This window comes from Lepidochelys kempii, chromosome 1 (genome assembly GCF_965140265.1).
Source record: "Lepidochelys kempii isolate rLepKem1 chromosome 1, rLepKem1.hap2, whole genome shotgun sequence".
NCBI classification, from domain to species: Eukaryota; Metazoa; Chordata; order Testudines; family Cheloniidae; genus Lepidochelys; species Lepidochelys kempii.
Window position 1 is genome coordinate 47,388,383 of NC_133256.1, and position 23,874 is coordinate 47,412,256.

General features: G+C 40.8%; 1 protein-coding gene across 3 annotated transcripts in view; it reads right to left on the minus strand.

The window, feature by feature from the left end:
* The window catches only part of N4BP2L1 (NEDD4 binding protein 2 like 1), a 40,325-nt gene that overhangs the window by 14,166 nt on the left and 2,285 nt on the right, over positions 1 to 23,874 (minus strand). For 2 of the 3 annotated variants that reach the window (XM_073341570.1, XM_073341578.1), the window contains exons 2-4: positions 11,535 to 11,662; positions 8,704 to 8,792; positions 7,568 to 7,644 (exon numbers count right to left, since the gene is read on the minus strand). In XM_073341570.1, coding sequence (XP_073197671.1) covers positions 7,568 to 7,644; positions 8,704 to 8,792; positions 11,535 to 11,662 — 294 coding nt within the window. Of the gene's footprint in view, positions 1 to 1,454; positions 4,447 to 7,567; positions 7,645 to 8,703; positions 8,793 to 11,534; positions 11,663 to 23,874 lie in introns of those variants that run through there. The other variant, XM_073341562.1, reaches the window with a different exon arrangement.

Here is a 23,874-nt window from a genome sequence, read left to right on the forward strand (position 1 = left end):
ACCCTTTGGAAAATGATGAAAGTATATCTCAAACATATGGAGAACACACACCAATTGTACTCTGCTCAGATCATTCCATCTAAAAGGCTAGGGCCTTAGGGCCACAACTTGCTGCAACAAGATGTCAAAATCCTGCCCCAGTTGGCATGCTAAACATCTAGGAAAATATTTATGAAGAAGGAATCAAGACTCTCTCTACAAGGACCCTACTGGTATTGTGGGGGGAAATTGTATGAACTTCACATAATAAAGATTTCAAAGTAGTTTTCCATTCCTCTGTAGTACTGATCTAGGGTCGGAAGGTGCTACTAGCTTTGTCCTCAAAGAATTGTTTAAATTACAAAGCTCTGGCTTTATATGGAGTAACACTTTTATTTCTACCTATTGTTCTATTATAATAATGCTTAAAGCTCTGTTCCTTCTTCCCCACCCTCCCCCCTCTATGATTCACTGCTTGCTACCACTTTATGCATCCGATGAAGTGAGCTGTAGCTCATGAAAGCTTATGCTCAAATAAATTGGTTAGTTTCTAAGGTGCCACAAGTCCTCCTTTTCTTTTTGCTTGCTACCAGCCATTAGTGATGAATGAGAAAAGAAGCTGTGCTGCAGAACCAGAAAGTTACTACCTAATGGTTTTCTTTCTGCTAGCAGCTCCTCTCCTCATTCAATCCACCCTGATAAACAATTGGAATAGAATTTCTTTGTCTTAAGGTTCTCTTTGCCTTAAGGTTCATTGATATATCAAGTCTGTTGTCTTAATGCTAATAATTGGTTCCTGGAGTATTTCTACAATTTTGGAAGAACTCTCTTGGTGACCGGAGCTCAAGGGCGGGGCTTAATTCTGGAGCTTCCAGCAACAACATTGTGTCGTCTCTGAATTCCACAGGTGTGGCACATTGACTCATTAGAGATGAATAAGGAGAGGAGCTGCTAGCAGAAAGAAAACGATCAGATAATAAATTCCACATTCCTAATAAAGCAATCACTAGAAATCAGGCACATCACCAGCTAAGCCAACATGCTTGTCCACACCATAAAGATATACTTAGAGTTCTTTGACATTCTGGGTGCTCAAAGCACTATAGAGACATTATCTAGTGAATGCTCATAACTCCTGTGTGAGTTAGGTAGGTAAACATTATCTCAATTTTTATAGACAGGTAAACTGAGACACAGAGATGATGTGGTTCGGCAAAGGCTTCCTCAGCTCGCATGCCTTAATACCCAAACTTTATAATACACAAACGGTTCATATTTATTCTTTTTTATTTTTTTGGTTGTGGTCATGCATGTTTTCAAGGTAGATTAGTTTCTCACACTTAAAAAAAAGAAAAGAAAAAGTCCCATTTTATCTTTTTATTTGACATGGTTTAGAAAGAGAAAACTTCCATACATTCAAGTACTTACAAAGTTTTTTAGATTTCTTCTGTTTGTCTGACTACCTTTTGACTAACTTTCTGTTTTTGAAATATCAGGACAAAATTCTCCCTCTTCACCCAAATCTCCCTGAGTCTTAGCACATGAGGCCTCCTAAATGACCTGAAAAACAATGCATATTAATGTATGCCGGGTTTTTTTTGCTTTTTTTATAAATCTCAAACATTGCGTGTATTTTAATCCTCTTCTGTTCACAGTCTATTTTGATTATAAAGCCAGAGTTGCATCTCCTGATTACCTGACAGGGAAGCCATCCCTCTACTTGGTCAATAGTTTGCACAGTGAAAAGCAATACAACTTGAAAGCCAACCATGACATCAAAATGTATTTGTTTTTCCTGTTTACATTTTTTTCTGTTGTAAATAAGCCCACTATTCTCAGGCTACTTTAATGTTTTTGTGACCCTTTTTCACGGATCGAGGCAGAGTGATTTCATATCTACAGACACTGCAACACATAAACAGAGAAAATGCATTTCCAGTTAAATTACCAGAGAAATCAAGTTTTACACAATAACAAGACTAAAGAGATGTTCCATAAAGCAGGAACCAGAGTGTAGAGCAGTACCCAAGCACCAAGAAAAAGCCCAATATCTGTACACAAATTCTTATACGTAATATTATACAAAGGGTGTCATGTTCCTCATGGATACTGTGTGACACACAACATCAAATGCCAGATAACTCCATAACTAGTGCAGTGTATGTGAACTGTCCATCCTGGAGTGATAAGGAATGAAAAGATTTCACATGGTCTAATATGACAAGGCTAACCATGAGACCCAAGGCTAACCCCTCAGTTTCAAACTTGTATGCCTAAAACAATGTACCCAAATCCATATTTAGGTGTCTAACTTTAGCCCACCAAATTGAAGAACAAGGCCCTACAGCCCAACTTTCAGAGGCGAGTCTCCACAGTCCCCATTTAATTGTTATTAGTTTTATATTACAGTAGCGCCTATGGGCCCCAATAAAGGATCAGGGCCCATTGTGCTAAGAGCTGTACAAACAAGCAATAGAGTGCCCTTGCCCAAGAGAGCTCAAAAGTTTAGGATATTGACTAGATCAGCAGTTCTCAGACTGGGATCCGCAGACCTCTGTAGGCCTGCAAGGGTACTCCAGGGGGTCCTCAAGTCATGTCTAGGGCCACTGGTCCCACTGATCAACTCCTCCTCCTCCCTCCCGGTGCCTCCTGCATGCCGTGGAACAGCTGTTCAGTGTCGTGCAGTAGATGCTGGGAGGGAGAGGGAAAAGCGGGGAAGGGGCACACTCGGGGGAGGGGGTGAAAAGAGAAAGAGTAGGGGGTGAGGCCTTGGGGGAAGGGGTGGAGTGGGAGCAGGGCCTGGGGCTGAGCAGGGGTTGAGCACCCCCGGGGAATATTAGAAGCTGGCTTGAGGGTCTGCGAAATATTTTAAATAAAAATGGGGATCCCCAGGTTGCTAAAGTTTGAGAACTGCTGGACTAGGTGCAACAGGGATGAAACAGACAAAAATTGAGCTAGAAGAGGACAAAATAGTAATAGTAGAAGCTCTAAAAATCAGGCTGTGCGTCTTCAAACTATCTAGGTGTCATATTAGGTAATGTCAACATACCTTGAATTATCTTAGTGCTGTGATAAAATGTCTTAAAAACCCACACAATGTGCAAAGGAATAACTACAAACATTTTTGGTCGTTTCTCAAGGTAAGGTTGCAAGACAATTGACTCAGCTGTCTTTAGTAAATTGTTCTATTTCTCTTGTGGTTTTACAATGTCCCCGATATGGAATTATTAGCATTTAGGTCTTTATTTTTTCTATTATTAGTATTATTTTATTTTAAAATTTTATATGATGCCAGTAATTCACATTGCACTTCAAAATATGTTCTCTGTCCTAAAGAGAGTACAGTATAAGAGAAAACAAATACAGAACAACAGTTGAGGAAAAGGGTAGGCAGGTGGTGATGATTAATGAAGGGAAGGGAAAAAGGATTGCTAAAAAAAGGCGTCTGAATGAGGAGAGAGGTGGTGGTGGGCAGATGAGGATGGAGAGAGTAGGTGAAGAGGGGCAGCATGAGAGACGGCATGAAACAGTTTGAGGAAAGTGGGGAGAAAAGTGAAAGAATTGAGAAGAGCATGAGAAATGAAAGCAGTGATGCAGGTAGGAAGAAGGTTGTGTAGAGTCTTGTAAGGTGAATTTCCTGTAAGAAGACAGGAAACCAATGGAAGAATTGAAAGTTTACATTGGTCAAGCTGAGGTGAGAAGAAGTGAGAAGCACTGAGGCCAGACAGGAGAAAGTAGAGAAGCTAAAAAAGACTACAACATGGACAAGTGTCTTGGCAACAAAGAGCATGAAGAAAGGGTGGATTCTGGAACTATTAAGGAGAAAGAAGTGATTGGCGTTAGTGAGAGACTGTATATGAGGAAGAAGGAGAGAGAATGGGCCTGGAAGACAGGAAGAAATAATATTTACACTGCACCATAAATGTTCATGATTGTTACAGGCAAGAGACAAACTGCATCCCTACCCTGCAAAATTTATAATCAAAGGTTAAGACATGACTAAACAAGGAAAATTGGCAAACACTGGGGTGTACTGGGACAGGGATGATGTGTACAGTTTATATTGGTTTTAGTGGTCTCAGATTGTGTAATTGACAAAACAACATTACAGTGATATTTTAAGACTTGTAAATAACTCCTGATTTAGAGATTTAGTAGAAAAATACAAAAATTGAGAGTAAAATTAGTAAATTTTTTTAGTCTTTTATACCCTAATGAAATACATTCTGGAATCCACCTCTATTAAATGATCTTTCATTTGTGTAGCGGCTGTGTGGTCTTCTGTTTGGGAATGTTGGACACATATTGGAATAAGCCCCAGTGTTGTGAGCAGCATTTGTTCCATTGGAATTTCTGCCATCTCTGCTTGGTTTTTCAGAGTGAAGCACGATATGAAAAGTAATGTCATGCTCATACTGGTCTTTCATGCGCTGTATCTTTTCTCTCGGGACACCATGATTGTTTCTTCTATAGAATTAAAATTTAAAGAAAAATGTAAGTATTTACCTCTCTAAGTGTATCAGATGGATTTTCTTACATTTGCAAACCTTCCTGCTGTGTTCAGTAATGCACTAATTCTTTTCCCCCTAGGTCAGGCTTTAACATTTTTGCTACCTCTCAGCTAACCTAGTTTTCAAAGCTTTGTTGGCCACTTCACTGCAAAATGTAACCCAAATATTTTTATGGGCAGCCAGAATGTAATTTTAGGTGAATCCTTTGGAACAAGGGCAAGTCCGCTGAAACTGCTGTGAAGAACATGGGCAATATCTTTATTATTTTTATGAATATTATATGTAGCTCTTTTTGATTACTATCATGATGTCTGCTACATGGGTGCAGAGAGTCAGCTCAGTCCTGGGACAGTTCACATCTGCAGAAAGGCGGACAATGGTGTTCGATTGCCCACTCATTGATACTGAACCATACAACACAGGTGTCAAGATCTGTTATTGTTCAAGCCCAAGTGGAACACAGCCACCCTCCGCATAGGACAGACTCAGGGTCCTACCAGCACAGTGGAGACTACCAAAGACTTGGTAAGGCCTCTGATCTGCTGCAACAAACGTTGAGGACTGGAGAATGGAAAACCCCCAAGGGAAGAATCAAAAGAGACAAAGGTGCTAGAATCTGCTGTCAAAAAGGGATACTCTCTAGCAAGGGGAGTCCAGAGCAAAACCAGAAGGGAAGACTTGACAGGAGGAGAGGGGATACAAAAGGACCGTGGATCTTCTGAAGAATATTAAGACCTAAAGGGCTTTCAGAGTGGTGAGGAAACTGAGGCAGGGTCTTGCATGTGGGGTGGTTTTTCCATACATCTGTATATCTCGTGCTTTGTCTAAGTTTACAAAGTCTGCGTGTTCCTTGTTTTAACTGTCATGTAGCCCTCAAACAGCTAAGTGGTAAACCATGTGGGTACAACCCTAGAGAGCGTGCATGAGCTACTGAGTTAGACTTGGGTCTGCACTAGTCTTGGGGCTTAGGGGCAACTGGGCTGAAGGGCCCCACGTCCCTAGAAGGGGTACCAGCATTGGAGTCTGTACCCGAGGAGTGTACTTGAAAGGCTAGTCTTAGACAGTTTCTGGACACTTCTCAGACTCGGTAGACTTAAAAATATGTGAGATCCAAGGTTTGGATCTAATACAGTAGCCTAGTGACCATCCACAAAGAGATGGTGATTAGACAGGGCTGTAACACCTGCCATCGAAGGTAACCCATTGTATCTTGTACAACTCTTAGTTAAGGGATAGGGGAGCATTTCAAAATCGGGACACTTTTACAGTGTGTACTGACTGAATAGTTCATTGATATCCACCCTCCGTCTTTACCTGAATCACTTTTCAATGTGTTGCCTTAAATTGTGTGTTTGATAGATTTGGTTTAGATATCCACTTGCTTGCACAGCTGGGTGAAATTTTGACATTCACCCCACTGATTAATAGAATAAAATACAAATCATTAGGAAGCTGACCCTAAAATTAATACTATGGTCAGATGTTGACTGCATGTGTGTTCATTCAGTGTGCTGTCCCAGCTCTGCAGAGATAGAGGAGACTACAGACCTCAATTAAACTGCCCAATAAATCCACAGACTCGGTTTTCAGCGAAGGCACCTGGCCAGGTTTATTGTTGACAAAACATGGTAATAGCACCTGGCAGACTCTACGAGGGTACTAAGACATGTATGCTTGTCGCAATGGACGCAGCTCAGTCAGTGGTGGGACTTTCCATTGCCCCCTAGGCTGGCCAAAGACACTCCCTCTGAGATACATCTTTATACACCAATACAAACAAGTTAAATTTTGCTCCTGACATATTAGGGTGCCACCCGTTGCCTTGTACATGTTGGTTTGATTAAAACTTTTTTATTTATTATGCTGTTATCCTGACCTTATCTTTAGGATGGGTCAGTGTGTTCCTGTTATCTTTGGGGAATGTGCTGGTATGGAGGTGTTCTGGTACCACCCTCTGGAACGTGCTTGCGTGAGTGCTCTGTGCCCAGCACCTCTTAGGAATATGTGTTTCTGCAATACCAGCCCTGTGCTTGCCAAATTCTGTGAGCAGGGCCTTCCTCTTGCTCACAACCTAACTTTGCCTCATATAACAAAGTTTTAACTTCTACTTTAGTTCAGGCCTCTGATACAAGGCCTTATGTTTCAGGTCCTCTTCTTACTACAAATACATAATAATCCTTAAAACCTACTTCTGCTGTGATGCCTGCAAATCACTAACCATCTTGGGCACTGGTTAGGCAACCCAAGACTTTCATTGTGCAGCTAAACTGTTCATTTTATTACCTCATCCCCGTCCCCAAACCACTTATCTCTTTTGCCCACATTTCCATCCTGTCTGACAGCTAGACTGTGAGCTTTCTGGGTAGAGACCATCATCTTTGGTATTTGTCTGTGCAGCACAAAATGGGAAAACTCACTGATCTTTGACTGGGGTTCACAGCCACTACCATAACACAAATAAAGAATCATCGTCATAATCAGCTAAAAGCAACATGGATAAGGCAAACAATGCCACACTTCTGAGACCCACAATATTTTGTCCCTTTTATAGATGTCAGTCAAGATCTGAAGAAGGATCCTTCAGAGACTGATTTATTGCATATTATTAATGTAGCATCCACTCCTCCCCAAACTATATTAAAGAAATATTATGGTTATATTTTAAGTGCATAAGTCACAAAATGTAGGTATTATTATAGTTATTCATTTATTTGTATTATCGTAGTGCCTAGGTGTCCATGTCGTGGACCAGGATCCTATTGTGCTTGGTGCAGAACAAAAACATGATCCCTGCCCCTAAGGATCTTACAATCTAAGGAGCAGCTTACAATCTAAATGAACCCCTTCCTATTGATTCATACCCTTCAGCATGACTAGAGTTGTTGGGTGTTACTTAGCTCTCAATGTGGACTAAATTAACAAAACTATTCCTCAGCCGTCTTCGACTAATCATTTACTAGACTATTTCTAGTCAATGGTCAAGGAGGAAGCAGCATCTTACAATCTTGCTCTTTCTTCTAGCACAAATGTGGAAGTAACTGAGATGCAAGCTGATGAATTAAGGAAAAAAGATGTACCTTGCTAACTCTCGAACATTGAATTTCCAGTGTGTGTCAGGTTCTTGGAATATAACTTCATAGTTATTCTCACGTGCCTGATTTGAAAAAGTGAACAAATTTTAAAGCAGTTACCATGTAGATCTTTTACATCTCTTGAAGATTTATGCTAGCACTTAACATTTACTATGTGCCTAGTCACCTACACCAGGAATTCTCAAACTTAGAGGGTGGTCCACATTCTTTCCACTCCTAATCACACAGATCATCTTCTTTCCCATTCACAATTACATAACATGTCTGTGGCAACTACAGCAATTGCTTAGATGGAAAAGTGAGATTAGAAAAAAAAGTATTTAAAATATTTTTACCTTTTTAAAAAGAATCCAATTTAGTAGCTGGAAAGGAGCGGGAGAGCCAGCACCACATGACCAGCCACAAGTTCACAGTTTGGGAACCTCTGATCTAGATTGCTGTTACTATGCATTCATCCACAAGTGGAGACAACCTTGATTTTCATTAGAAAAATTACACACAAGCACTAGTTTGGTAGCAGCTGAGAGGACACAGAGCTGCCACCACCATTATTTCCTGCATCTTGGAGGTCTCAGCCCTTTAAACTCTAACAAGATCGCAATCTAAGGTGGCTGTACTCAAGCATAACTGAAATATTAGCACTAACTGGCCTCACTATCATACTAGGAAGACTGCCAATAAAGCTCCATCTCTGCCAACCATTAAAGGCTGATACAAATGCAGCCTCTAGACTCTTTGTGTGATCTCCACACAGCAAGCTGTAAACTAAGGCCATAAATTAGGACTTTATATGTTTGTCAGATAAACAATACGGAAACTGTTAAATCTAGACTATTATTGGGGGAAGGAAAATTACAGGTTGATCTCTCAATAATTATCAGGTAAGTTTAACAACAGACAATATTTTCACATGATTTTTGCTCTTACTGAACTAAAGAATTTATTAGCATGTACACAGGCAAACCTCTTCACCCACTTCTGTTGATAAATATAACTGAAGATCAAAAGAAAAATTGAAATACTAATTTTTAAAAATATTTTCCCTTTTTTTTTCAATCAGTCCACCTCTTAAATTTCATAGCTACGCATTTAGAATGATAGTCGATCAGAGTTTTCCCTACCATAATCACATATGGCTTCATTTCCCAAGCGTGGATGTTGGTATTATCAATAATAACCGGGGATTTCCCATTCTTCATTGCTTTATGTGCTGTAACATAACATTAAATAAAGCTCAAAAACACCAGACAACTGTCAGAGGGGTAGCCATGTTAGTCTGGATCTGTAAAAGCGGCAAAGAGTCCTGTGGCACCAGACAACTGATGGATCCAGACTGAAGACATTCTCTATTTGAGACGTTCTAAAAATTCATTGGACCGTGACCCCCTTCTGACAACAAAAATTACTACACGACCCCAGGACGGGGTGACAAAAGCCTGAGCCTTGATGCCCCAGTGGGGGAATAGGACTAGCCAAAGCCCAAGGGCTTCAGCCCCGGGAAGGGGGCCTGTAACCTGAGCCTCGCTGCCCAGGGCTGAAGCCCTCTGGCTTTGGCTTCAACCTGGGCCCCAGCAAGTCTAATGCCAGCCCTGTTGACCCCATTAAAACGGTGTCATGACCCACTTTGGGGTCACAACCCACAGTTTGAGAACCGCTGCTCTATTTGTATGGCCCCCCAGCAAAGTGGCGTCCCATTCCTGACTTGGACTTTGAGGGCCCGTCACCATAGGGCACCGACTCCGTGGGTGCTGCGGGGCTGGAGCACCCACAGGGAAAAATTAACAGGTGCTCCACCCCCACCGGCAGCCAAACTCCCCCCGCCTGCACCCCCTCTTCGCCTCCTCCTCCCCCGAGTGCACCATGACCCCGTTCCTCCGAGCGTTGCCCACCTGCCACCTAACAGCTGTTTGCCGGTGCTTAGGACTTTCTAGGAGGGAGGAGGAGAGGGACATTGCGTGCTCGGGGGAGGAGGCAGTAAAGAGGTGGGACGGGGCGGGGACTTGGGTGAAAGGGGTGGAATTGGGGTGGGGCAAGAGTGGTGCAGGGGCGGGGCCATGGAGAATCGGTGCCTATGCCCATCACAATGAAAATAAATAATGATGGACTGTAATCAGCTAACGCTTTTAAAATTGCTAGAAGATGTTAAGTAGCCAGTGGATGTGCTCAGTAGTAAAACTTGAATTAAAAATAATTTATTCTAAACATTGATATTTAGTTTTAGAACATACTTTGATTTATATAAGCAGTAGCAATGTAAATGAAATATTTATAAAGGGTGATTGCTAGCAGAGATAAATACACTTTGGTACAATATATACTTCTGGCAGAATTCTGCCCCCACGCAGAAAAATGCAAAAGAAATCTGCGGGGGCACATGCGCCTCTTCCCAGGCAGCGCGTCTGTTCCAGTGTGCCTGGAGAAGCCTCAGAGACGGAAATCACCACAGGGAGACATTGATCACTGTCAGGGGGCGGGGCTGGGTGTGCATGCCTGCCAACCAGGGAGAGACACCAGCATGGAGGGGTAGGGCTTTTTATTATGCAAGAGGAAGGCTCTGTCCTCTAGGCAGAAATGTAGTAGCCTGCCTGCTACTTAACTGATCTCATTCCCTGGGGCAGAAATGGAGCAGCCTGCCTGCCTAGTAACATTGTTAATGTTCCTATTGTTAGTTAACTGTTCCCATTCGCAGTCAATTCCCCCAGGAGCATAAAACCTGTAAACAATTTTAAGGCTGCTACGTTGCCAGAGTGATGTAAAGCCTTATAAATGACAGTAAGGGAATCAGCTAGGAAGATCTGTGCTTTTTCACTTTTTTCCTGTGCCAAAGTGGCACAATAGAGTTAGATTACAGCTCAGGCTTTATTTTATTTACCCATTTAAAAAAAAAAAGACTTTAAGGGCAAATAAAACATTTACCAAGCTGTCAATAAAATGTCAGGACAATCAGAACCAAGCACTTCCCAAAGTACCCAGCCAGGTACAGGACAATGATTAGCAAAACTGTATGACTTTCATGTGTGAAAGTCTGAGCAATTCAAAATTACATTCTACTTTTTTCTTCCTGTTTGGCAAAATGTAATTTAAATGAAAATCCAGGATGATAACTCAAATGCAGGGTATTAGTTACAACTGTTTGTAACTTAACTTTCATGTGTTTAGGAAATGCTGAATAATTATTGTGACTTTTTTCAGTATTGTAGTTTAAATAACTACCAAAACAATTGAAACTGGTGTGATTATATTGCATTATTTTGACAAATAAAACAAGCAGAATTTTTAACTTTTTGGTGCAGAATTTTTAATATTTTGGTAGAGAATCCCCCCAGGAGTAAATAGAATGTTGTAATATTGATATACACAAGTTCACACTCATCAATCTCTTTAAAAGACTGTCACAATTTTCTCCCTAAAATGTTACTGTTATTCAGCTCCCAAACCTAGTAAATATCTTTCTAATAAACTCTGTAAACCATCTCTTTGACACAACAAATACCTAGTGTAAAAGCCACAAATCAATCATTGTAGATGGTTAAGCTGCTACATTCTGAACAATGTCAGCTGGAGTTTCTACACCACATCGATATCTAAATTTCGCAACATCTGCACTTCTATAGTAAGTATGTACTGCTTAAAAAAGTTTTTTAAAAACAAAATTAGCCATGAGTTTATCAAAGTTCGTTCATGTAATACTGATTTATTTATGTTATTTCTTTAACATCCTAGAGAACAAAGTTGGAGACTGTAAATCCTATGGTTTTTAAGAAGACTGACAAGCCATGCACTTCAATGGAAGATCAACTTTAAACTTGCTCTCACTCATCCTTGGGTGTCACTATAATGCAAGGATACTAAGCTGAAATGTTATGGTTTTGAAGGCCATATAAGTACGTAGACAGACTGATATGAGTGAATCTATTAAGACTGTGAAGAAACTAGGAATGGTTTCCATCACCTCTCTTTTGGTTCCATACGTGTGCTTCGTCTAGACAATCAGGACTGAACACATAGGTGCCATCTTCCGTGAAGAAAAAGTCATCAGTGCTAAGAATCACAGCACCAGGAAATTCACGTTTCAGTTGTCTGAAAAATGGTGAGAGAAGGATTAATGCACATAAATCTATTCCTTTACTATATAACTTACAAATAAAAATTTGCATGACTGACTGCGAATTGCATAATGCTTTCATTCTGCAGATACCAATTCAAAGAAAACTAAAATATTTCCTCAATCTCTTGGAAGACAGGCAGAAAGGAATGGAGTTGAAGGGCATGTTTTTGATCCCTTCCTTTAATCTATAAGAGAGATCAACAATGAGTGTTCAACATGTGAGTCTAAGTCATAAATCATGTTGATAAATCCAGTTGTCTTTCTGAGTTAGCCGAAGGGGGAATGCTTGTAAATTTCCAAAAAGTTATCAATAACCTCAAGCTAATCTGTCTTTTTGGAGGAAACAAAGAGAATCTGATCATTTGAGTTTTTCCTTTAAAGAAGGAAAAACTCTTTGTACATAAAGAAACATCAGTTTTTCAAAGACGGTTGGGAAAAACAGGTGGAGTGGATAAGGGGCATAATTTGGTGCCAAGGAAGATGTGATTTTCATCTCTGTTCTACCAGTTTTCATATTTTTTCCTTCTATCCTACCTCTTCATTTTTTGCTTTTTTAGCTACATAGCACACACATCTGCATTGTCATATTTGTAAATAAATTTTAGCATGATTAATCAACATTTTTCCTACTCTTTTAATGTAATACAAAGAGTTTTATCACAACAATTTTTTGTCTACCACTGACTTTTTGTTGATTTACTTAGGCGTGTTAGCTGTATGTGTAATTCATACTTATCCCTTTTCCTCCAAAGTTTGTAACTTTTATTTCATTTTATAATTAAACATTTTTTCTAAGTGAATATGTTTAAATCTACTGAACTGATGCTAAAGTCCCTTAACATAAAACAGGTCCACTATGGACAGAGGCACATTTCTTCCCTATATGCTTCATGGTTGATGCACCTGCAAGAGTGACCAATAGTTCAGTTTCCATGACCCTTCAGTCTGGAGATTACCAGTGAAAATTTGGAAGGTGAGTTGTTTGTGGTATGGACACTTATGTTTTCTCTTAGGTATGAGAAGAGCAACCTTTCAAATATCCCATTAATCAGCAGTGGGAAGTAAGGATGTTCCTTTCCTATTGACTCAAAGTTGAAACATAGACCTAACCATACTTTCCTCTCAGCATCCATCAGGGGGATGGGGTTTGCCCATCCACACAAGAGGATACTGGGCCTTCCCAGAAACCTGGTGGATTCCAGGGAGGCTTGGACCACCTATACAGAGGCCCTGTATCACCACCTGGTTCTGGGCCCCAGCTCTCCATCAATCCAATTCTTTAGGAACTCCGCTGCTCAGGGATGGTTCCAATGAGGTAGCTAAGCCTTGGCCTCCCTTCTGCAGGGGTCCATAATCTATCTGCTATGCTTAGACTCAGACTGCTGAAGAACTGCTATAAGGAATGCTTAAAGTGTGCCTGGTCAAAAGGGGACACTAACCCCACAAATAACATTTCTACAACTCCAGCTGGATTGTTGAGGGAGCATTTCTGGTCAGCCTGGGGGGAAACTCCCTTCTGATTGGCTGCTTTTCCCACTGCCCTGCCCTCCTGACAGTCCAGACAATCAGGACTGTTACAGGAAGCAGGCAAAGCTTCCTCTCCTCAATTACCCAGCAATAATCTCACAGGAGGGGAGGAGGGAGCTAAATAGCCCACCAGCTTAGTGCAGCTACACCCCTTCCTCTTACCTGCCTTTCTTTGACCAACTGGCCAGTTCCTCTGCTTCTCCCCCCCCCCCCAACCCTGCCTCTCTGCAACACCCCTCCTGGGAAAGGGGAGAAGGGGACTTTGCTGCAGCTTCCCAGGCCTGGGAAAGTGGGAGGTGAAGAACAATTGGAACTGTAGGAAGAACTGGGGGGGGGGGGAAGAGTAGGAAGACAGATGTGGGGCCAGAGTTAATGAAAAGTCAGGCGATGTGATAACAATTTCATTTCTGTAGCTAGACCCCCTCCTACCTACCCCCCTCACTTTTTTCAGACCATTTTAAGAACTGATACTGGACAAAAGGAGCAGTTAGTGGAGGGCAAGACATAACTGCTGTTAATCAGTAACAACAGATATGTGAATAGGTTGTTCAATTTCATATTTTTTGCTGTGATTTTCTTCTACTCATACATGTTTTTATTTGGATTAGAAAGAATTTCAAATTGGCCAGTTACTAGTCACCACCTTAAAACAGCCAGACACTCTAAATATAGAATAGGGGTACTGAGGGAAGCTCCAGTATTTGTTTTTCTTTTGTTTCAGTTCATGTGCGCAGACCCATGGATGAGGGAAGCATTAACAGCTCTGACTATGCTCTGTCCCAAGATCAAATTACGTGGTAGTTATATTACATGATTGGTATATTGACTCTTGTGGTGAGATAGTGTCACTTTGTACAGTCAGATATAGGGCACATCGAGAAAATTAATGTCTTGTGCATTAGCCAAGCAGGCATTCAGTTAATTTCTTTTTGTCGCCTTGCCTCTTTGAGCTCTTGTGCTCCATATATTCCAATTTTGTGTGTGTGTGTCTCCACGGATCTCTCCTTCCTCTCACATTTGAAGCTCTCAGTCTTACCCGCTATCCTTTTGTTTGATGATGGCCTCACTTATTTTTTTCTACCAATGGTCTAATGTCCTCTGCACTAAACTTTTTATTTTTCCAACCCTTTTGCCCTTTTTCAGAGACTATTTAAAATCCTGCTACCATTTTTATTTCACTGCTTTGATTGTTGATCCCCATTTTTTTTTTTATTTTTTTTTTCCTGCGCATTGCTACTTGGTATGTTTTCATCACATGTTCTTGCTCTACTTCTTTTTTTCTCATATTTATTTTCCACTCAGTTCTCTCCTCCAACTAATTATTTATTATTATTATTGAAAACTTTGTAATTGCAACCTCATTGTTAAGTATTTTAAGGTAACTGTTTCATTTGTAGCCCCGCACACGTTGAAAAGACAACACTGGCTATACGCGTTCTTAAAAAGAACATTAAATTTCTTTATTGGATAATTTCACTGTAGATCTTTCATCTTCTAAAGCAATGTTTCCCGGTGGTCGGGGAGGTGAGAGGGGGGATCAGGCAAGTTAGGAGCTTCAGGGCAGAAGAGAAGTTAACATGGGTGGGAAAGTTGCAGGTGAAATCTCCACCTTCCTCCTGCATTGCTGTGTCTGCAGATAAAATGTCAGGTTGTGCACTGAAAGCCACCCACCTTCCCTCCCTGTACCCACTGTGGCCCCCCCCACAGCTGATAGGGGGAGCAGCTCTTATATAGAAGACTTCAGGCTCAGGCAGCTGCCCATCAGCCCAAGTTCTTTTCTCCACTCCTTCAGCACTCCAGTCAGCCTTGGGTGCCATCAGTGGATATCATGCACCCTAGACATCATGGATTCTTCTGGTGAATGGGGATGGGAAAGGGTCAGAACTACAACAGAAAGGGTGGAAGAGAGGAGTAGAGCCCGGTAACAGAGCAAGGAAAAAGAAATACAGGGGAAAAGACAATGAGGAGAAAAGAGAAGAGACAGAAAAGCAGACTGACAGGAAAGAGAAAAAAGATAGATGGCAGCAACAGTGTCAGGTTATGGTTATGAAGAGTAGGGGTCACCCATCCCACATCCATCTCAAGAGTGCAGGGTGCTCTCAAAAAAGGGTTAAACTACCAAATCCATAATTCTTAAGATGCAAAACTGTTTCTCAATGTGTTATCTAGTTGAGCAATAGCAGGGAAGGAACTGCTTTGGGTTGTCTACAAATAAACAGAGAGGCAGACAGCCAAAGATTAATTCTCTTATCTCTGTTTGCTATCTGTCTGTGTACTTGTCTACCTTAATCTGTCTGCTGTTAGAAGTTCCTCACTTGTAAATTATGTTGTATATTGGTTTAGACTGTGCAATTATTCTTCATAAATTTGTATCAGTACAGTTCAGCTGCTGAGTTTGCTCCTTTTTTCTATTTTGTGGCTTTTATCTGCCAGTTAAATGAGTGCTATTTTATGGTAGCTACTGCCACATACAGCTGTGACTCAGTAGTTACTGGCTGATGGCCAGAACTAGCCTCTGTATTATAAAAATTCCATAGACTTCACCATCCAAAAGCTGGATCTGCAGTGGAGAATTCTGCTGTTTGTAACTATTTGTATTAGAGCCTGCCAATATATCAATTCACACTATCTTGCTTTTGTCCATACTGGCATTGTTTCAACCGTTTAATTTGCACTGCCTTTGGGTACCTATCCTCCAGTTCCTGGCATAGCTTACAGAAACAGGAAGACCTGGAAAGGCCATCAGTCCCCTGTGGGGCAGTAGTGGGAGGCCTATCTGAAGCATCTTCATGCTGTCCACATTGGCACTAAATTGGTTTAGACCTGCTGAAAGCTATTCTAAATAGTTCTTAAAAATGCAAGAAAACAAGTTGGAGCTTGTGTGAGTTTGAGGTGTATTGCAAGTGTTTTAATGGGTTAGACCGCTTAGAATGGTACATTCCTCTGGTGTACTCCATGCTTGCATCTCTTGTTTTTAACTTGCCTTTTGCAGACAGTCCTGTGACTGTTGTGACTAATATATCCAATACCACCTATTTCTGCTTTCTATATTACTAAGTGAAGTTATTAAAAGCATTCAGACTGCAAGATCTTTTGGTTTATTTAAGTTCAATGTAAAATCTATTTCCTATAAAACCCCAAGGCAGGACCAATATTTGCAATTATTTCAGTTGTTCTGAATAACACTTAGGTTGTGTAGGTACTGCCAAAATCTTCCAATATGAGTTCCTAAAGTTTGGCACCTAAAGCGGTGGCCTTATTTTCAAGGGTGCTGTGCACCACTAAGGGTAGAAACTAAAGTCAGCATCTGTGAAAATCAGGCCACTGATTTAGCTGCCCAACTTAGGGCACTCAATTTGAAAATTCTGTCCAAAACATCCTAATGGGCTAATTTTCAATTAAATGCTGCTGCATTGTATTTGCTGAAGTAATTTCATGGATAAATGTCCAATGATGGTAGTCAGAAAAAGCTATTGTACCTGTGTGTTACCATCTGGAAGTTGGTTTGGGAACAAAGATGTTGCATGACTGAGCCTCATGACAAAAATCCTGAATTCACTCAAGTTAGGTTTGAGCAAAGAAACTTGAAATAACCTACAGACATTTTGTGAAGATAGTGTGATGTGGCAGAGCCAAAGTTCACTGTGGCATATGATACAGCCTATCTATGACCCTAACATTAGACAGAGAAAAGAAGAGCTGTTCATGTCTTTCAGAACTCTAGTGCAAGCTCTGTGCTTGAGACTTCAACTACATATTAAAACCACCTGCAACGATAAACCATTACTCTCAGTGAAAGAAATTAATTTAATTTTGTCAGACCTCCAACCTCCCATTTCAAATGAGGAAGGAAGGAAAAACTATAAAATGTTAGTGATATTCCTAAGTTTCTTTCAATTGCCAGTCCAACTGAATACTGGACTCATAATCACAAAACTCAAATGTAATTAATTTTTCCTCAAATGCCTCTAAAATCAAACCATTCTCTCTCTCTCCTGTATTTGCCTCTTTCCCACTCCCCACCAGATATGCTTTCTTTCTCTTGGTCACTTACACATGATCTCATAATTATAATTAAACCACATATTGTTGATTACCCAGGACTTTTACGGTCATATAACTCAGGTTTTTCTGCACCAAAAGCACAGTACCCTACCACATGAACTAATAGAAATACCTTTAGACTGTAGCAGTATTAGGGTTTAGGAAACTCACAAGAGCAGATCCAACATTCTACCCAGTAAAGGACAGTGCTACGTTTACACACATTATACTCTCTTGTCTCCCTCCTGCCCCGCCTAGCTTCATTTTTACTTCTTTTCCCCTCTTTGTGACAGATTCTATCCCATTCCAGCTTTTGAGAGTAGCCTTCATAAAGCAAAGGAGTACTAGTGGCACCTAAAGCATGCAACATAACTGAAGAAGTCTGTATGTAGATCCCTCCTGAGCCAGTTGGAGCTGCTTCTTTAGCTGGGGAGACCTTAAATTCACAAGGGATAACCTCTTCTTAGCAACCGAGTTCATCCCCTCCTCAATTCTCTCATCCCTGGATGACACAAGCAGTGAGAGACCAAGTTGGTCTTAAAACGGAGGACCAGCCTCCCTTCTGTCTGCCTCTCCTCCCTCCCCACACTTCATTTTCCCCACTTCCCTGACTTTTTTCATCCTTTATTTGCTTTCTCCAACCTCCCTTTCAGTTTGATCTAGCTCTCTCTTTCTATCTTCCTTCCCCTAAGATGTCATTGTTCTTTTTCAGACACTGGCCGAGGCAGCCACAGAATGCCGGTCAGTTTTACCTTACAGCTCTGTGGTGGAAGTGGTATGTGCAGCAGCAGTACAGACACAAACCTGTGCTGCTGCCTGGATGGCTGTCTGAGAGCCTGCCTCCCATCCACTCCACAAAACCAAAGCCTGTGTATTTCGATCACATGTCCAAGTACTTTTGTGCATGTCAGAATGGGAGGGCCACTAACTAAGGTATGCATGTTCTATTGCAAAAACATGCATTTTCTTTGTACCATGCTTAGGTTTACATATTGAATCTCATTACAATCTAGACATCTGAAAGATTTTAGAACATTTTGTTTCTTTGAGCAATATATAATGTGACGGTAGTGATATACAGCCAAATGTTGGGGTTTTCATGAATTAAAGTGATAATACAGCAAGTATATTAACTTTGAACTATTTTGCTTTTGCAGAATTTTATTATTTTAAATGTTTTAACATTTCAAAATCCCAGGCATCTTGTGTTTAGCCTAAACATCCTTCTCTTTGGTTGCTTTTGATAGAATAGGTGGTCTCTGAGACCATAATTAACTGGACTTTCTTATACACTACACAAAGGTGAAAGTTTCGGTGTTATCTATTTTTTCCCTTTTTGGATCTTAAAATGCCTAATTAGATAGAGAAGGAGAGAGTATACGCTCTCTTTATATAGATTTATTAATAGACAAGGTTACACTGGTTTTGCATTTGAAAAAATAAACATAGCATCATTAGATTTGAGAAAACTATCAAAAGTGTGACACTTTACACTTACATTTTTAGTATCTTTCTCTGAGAAACTCAAAGCATTTTTCAGACATTAATTAAGCCTCATAACAAACCCAGGAAGGTAAGTACAGCAGAACCTCAGTTACGGACAGTTTGGGAATGGAGGTTGTCCGTAACTCTGAAATGTTCGTAACTCTGAACAAAGCGCAGTTCAGGCTCCAGATCAGCGGCTGAGACTCCAGGCCAGGATTCAGCAGCAGTTGAGCAACGTAGTCAGCCTGGCATGAGTTTGCAAGCTTGTTCCCTTCCCGACAGAGGTAGGGGTGTGTCGGGATGTGTGTGTGGGGACTGGAGGATAGCTAATGTGATGCCAATTTTTTAAAATGGCTCCAGAGGTGATCCCAGCAATTACAGGCCAGTAAGCCTGACTTCAGTACCGGACAAACTCGCTGAAATTATAGTAAAGAACAAAACTGTTAGACACATAGATGAACATAATTTGTTGGGGAAGAATCAATCTACTAGAATTCTTTGAGGGGATCAACAAGCATTTGGACAAGAGGGATCCAGCTGATGTCTTGTACTTAGATTTTCAGAAAGCCTTTGACGAGGTCCCTCACCAAAGGATCTTAAGCAAAGTAACCTGTCATGGGATAAGAGGGAAGGTTCTCTCATGGATTGGTAACTGGTTAAAAGATAGGAAACAAAGGGTAGGAATAAATGGTCAATTTTCAGAATGGAGAGAGGTAAATAGTGGTGTCCCGCAGGGGTCTGTACTGGGACCAGTACTATTCAACATATTCATAAATGATCTGGAAAAAGGGGTAAACAGATGGCAAAATTTGCAGATGATACAGAAGTACTCAAGATAGTTAAGTCCCAAGCAGACTGTGAAGAGCTACAAAAGGATCTCTCAAAACTGGGTGACTGAGCAACAAAATGGCAGATGAAATTCATGGTTGATAAATGCAAAGTAATGCGCATTGGAAAACATAATCCCAACTATATATATAAAGTGATGGGGTCTAAATTAGCTGTTACCACTCAAGAAAAAGATCTTGGAGTCATTGTGGATAGTTCTCTGAAAACATCCACTCAATGTGCAGCAGCTGTCAAAAAAGAATGTTGGCAATCTTTACGAAAAGGATAGAAAATAAGACAGAAAATATCATACTGCCTGTATATAAATCCATGGTATGCCCACATCTTGAATACTGTGTGGTTACCCCATCTCAAAAAAGATATATTGGAATTGGAAAAGGTTCAGAAAAGGGTAACAAAAATGATAGGGGTAAGAAACGGCTTCCATATGTGGAGAGATTAATAAAACTGGGACTTTTCAGCTTGGAAAAGAGACCACTAAGGGGGTATACGATTGAGGTCTAGAAAATCATGCTTGGTGTGGAGAAAGTAAATAAGGAAGCTGGGAATGGGCGACGGGATGGATCACTTGATGATTACCTGTTCTGTTCATTCCCTCTGTGGCATCTGGCATTGGCCACTGTTGGAAGACAGGATACTGGGCTAGACAGACCTTTGGTCTGACCCAGTATGGCCGTTCGTGTGTGTGTATGTGTAAAGAGCAGAAAGGGGTGTAAAAACAGCACAACCAACTCCCAGAGGAGGGGTGGGGGTGAAAGCTGCGCAGACCCCAGCGTTGCTCCTGCTCTGCTGTCTCTGGCTGTCCTGGGCTGGCAGGCACAGCATCTTGCTGTAAGTGGCTGCCCCGCGAGTAGGGATGGGGGCAGGGGCAGGCAGCCCAGATGTGCCTACCTTTAAGATTCAATATAAGCACAGCACAGCATATGCTTTTTTTTTTTTTTTTTTAAATCTCTGCTGCTGCCTGATTGGTTACTTCCGGTTTCACATGGTGTCCAGTTGACCGGTCAGCCCGTAACTATAGTGTTCGTATCTTTGAGTCTCTACTGCAGGGATCGGCAAACTTTGGCATGCAGCCCGTCAGGGAACTCCGGTGGTGGGCCAGTTTGTTTACCTGCAACGTTCGCAGGTTCAGCCAACTGCAGCTCCCACTGGCAGCGGTTCGCTGCTCCAGGCCAATGGGGGCTGCAGGAAGTGACGGCCAGCACATCCCTGGGCCCACACCACTTCCCCCAGCCCTCATTGGTCTGGAACGGCGAACCGCAGCCAGTGGGAGCTGTGATCGGCTAAATCTGCAGCCGCTGCAGGTAAACATACCATCTTGGCCCGCCTGCGGATTTTCCTGACGGGCCGCATGCAAAAGGTTGCCGATCCCTGCTCTACTGTATTATCTCCAATTTACAGTTGGAGAAACTGAGCCATAGAGTTTGTGACTCACCCAAGATCACAGACCAAGTCAACTGCTGAGAATCTTGGCTCATAGTCCTGTGCTTGCTACTACACCACATTGCAAAAGTCATACAGCTACATAATCTATGCCTTCCAACCTCTGAAAAGAAGTCATGTTCACATAAAGAAAAGGAGTACTTGTGGCACCTTAGAGACTAACCAATTTATTTGAGCATAAGCTTTATGAAGTGAGCTGTAGCTCACGAAAGCTTATGCTCAAATACATTGGTTAGTCTCTAAGGTGCCACAAGTACTCCTTTTCTTTTTGCGAATACAGACTAACACGGCTGTTACTCTGAAACATGTTCACATAACTGCTTTAAAGCACAGATGTCTAAAAAAAAATACTCTTGGTACTTTTGTAAACAGTTACTTTTTCTGCCTGATTCTGCCCTTGTTCTGTGCAAAGAACTCCAACTGTTTGGGAGTTTCTCACACTCAGAATTGGCAAAATACAGCCCCTACTTAGCAAAATAAGCATGAGAACCAAATTAAACAACCACCATCACATTGTCCCTGAAATCTTGGAGCAAGATCTTGAGTTCTGTCCAGAAGTTACATTCTGCATGAATGTGCCTATACGTTTACTGATCATTTAGTTGCAGGAAAGTTTAACTCCAACTGCTGCAAAATGAAAAAATATGGTGATGTATGTGTTTAAAAACGAACACTTACTTTCTGCCAACATGCTGTCACTGTGGCAATGAAACTGGTATTTCTGTATGCTGATAAACTTAAACTGACCTTGTCTCTTAACTCTGATGTTGCAAAACACTGTCTTGCCCTCTGGCTCAATCTTAGCCTCCGAATCATGACCTTTACTGTAAACAAATAGTTTAGATAGAGTAAACAGCCCATTCTTTCTTTGACTGTCAGAGGAAGAGGTGGCTATCTTGAGAGAAATAATATTGTCCCCTCAGAATTGCTACTTCAAAGTTTCTTGAGCAAGAAAACAGATAAGCATCCTTTAGTAAAATTCACAATTTGAGAAAATAAGCTGCTTAATCAGGACAAGTTAATTGTTCTGCCTTATCTCACTCCAGACACAGCTCACATACATTCACATATTTCACATGGTGGCTTTGATATTCATCCTCATAGCTATCTAGACTGTATCTGCAGGGTGTTTGTAAACTCAAAACTAGCATTACCAGTTTCACCCCACTGGTATTTAGGCCTAACAGCTTCCAATCTATTTGTGCTTCAAAAAGAAAATTATATGACACAATGTACATTACAAATTATGAATCATTAGCACATTTGATATGTTCTGTTTTTAGAAGCATATATGTAAATGCCTATTGACAAGAGCATAAGCTTACATTAATTGAAAGGAGATGTTTACATCTGGCTTTGTAAAGTAACCAAACTGAAATATTGTAAGTAATAGGTTCTCATGTTTTCTGTAAACTCTTTTACAGTCTATGTAAAAGACTAATTGTCAAAAGTTTTCTCTTTTGACCTTTATTATTTAAAGTGCACACACTACTCCTAAAAATCACCCATGTCAGTCTACCCATATTAAGTACATGTTGATTTTTAACTGAAGTAAAGTTATATCACTATCAATAGTGTCACCATAAATATTACCTTGAACAACATAATGCCTACATTTTATCAAAATCTACACCAGGCATTGAAAATGGGAAATTTTGTCACTAATACAAATTTAGTAGTAGATTTTGAGCAGAATTGTAAAAAGAAAAACCCACGTATTAGTTAGATTAGTACACACAAAACTATATAGAGAAAGAAAAGACAGAAAACATAGCTGGTAGCAAGATCAAAGGATGCTTGTAACTGAACCTTATCAGCTCTGTTTTCTATTATTAAACAATGTCATTGGACTTTAAGTACTAAAATGTGATAGGGAACAGTTGTCTAACTGCTAATATTAATTCCCATGGGTTGGGCCATTTTATTGCCTAACAACCTACACTCTATTGTCTTAGCGTGATTATAAAATATATAACTTTTATTTACAATAAATTGTTTAAATATTTTGCATCTTGCTAAACAATTTTGTCACTAGAATTGACTATAAGGCTGCTTTAGGGAAACAGTATTTCCTCTATTTGTAATGAAATTCTCATCATTCAAATATTTTCAATATCTAGCTTTACAAGCCAGCACATAAACCATGATATCTTTCTCCTTCCCCTCTCCTGTTCTGCTTGAACTCTAACAGCAACTTTCCAATGGGCTTTAACTATAAGAGGCAATTATTTGCTGCTTAAAAAGTTGAACTGGGGGTGTTTCTTGAGACTATTTAAAATATTCTGTATGAGCTCCTCACTCCTGCTCCAGCCACTTTATGCTAGGTAAAAGAGCCAGAGCAGCATAAAGGGGACTGAAAAGCCTGTATTTGGCTGAGGAGGATTTCCCCCAGCGCAGGTGCAGTGGAAGAGAACTATAAGGTTGTTGGTCGAGGATTCTATGACAAGCCCTGGTGTAGGGGTATGTGTCAGTGGTGGGACAGAAGCACACAGCACTGCGAATTCCAGGCACTGCTGTGGCTCGTAGGGCAGCTTGGGCAGGTTGTTGTAACATAGACAGCCCCAGGGTTGTCCAATTTATGCTGGAGACCTCTCCACCCTCCAGAATACCACAAGACTGGGAGGAGGTAAAGGTAGCATAAAGCCACCAGATACTCTCCCCACACTTAGAGCTGTGAATTCTCATCCTCTGTGTATTGGTTTACTCTCTTCTGGATAGGAACTGTATCTCTACTTGTAATAAGAGTAGTAATAGTAATATAGCAATACAAAAATACCGTATGTAGAGAAAAAAACTCATACAGTACAGGCACTGTTGGAAGGAGATGTCCCAGATG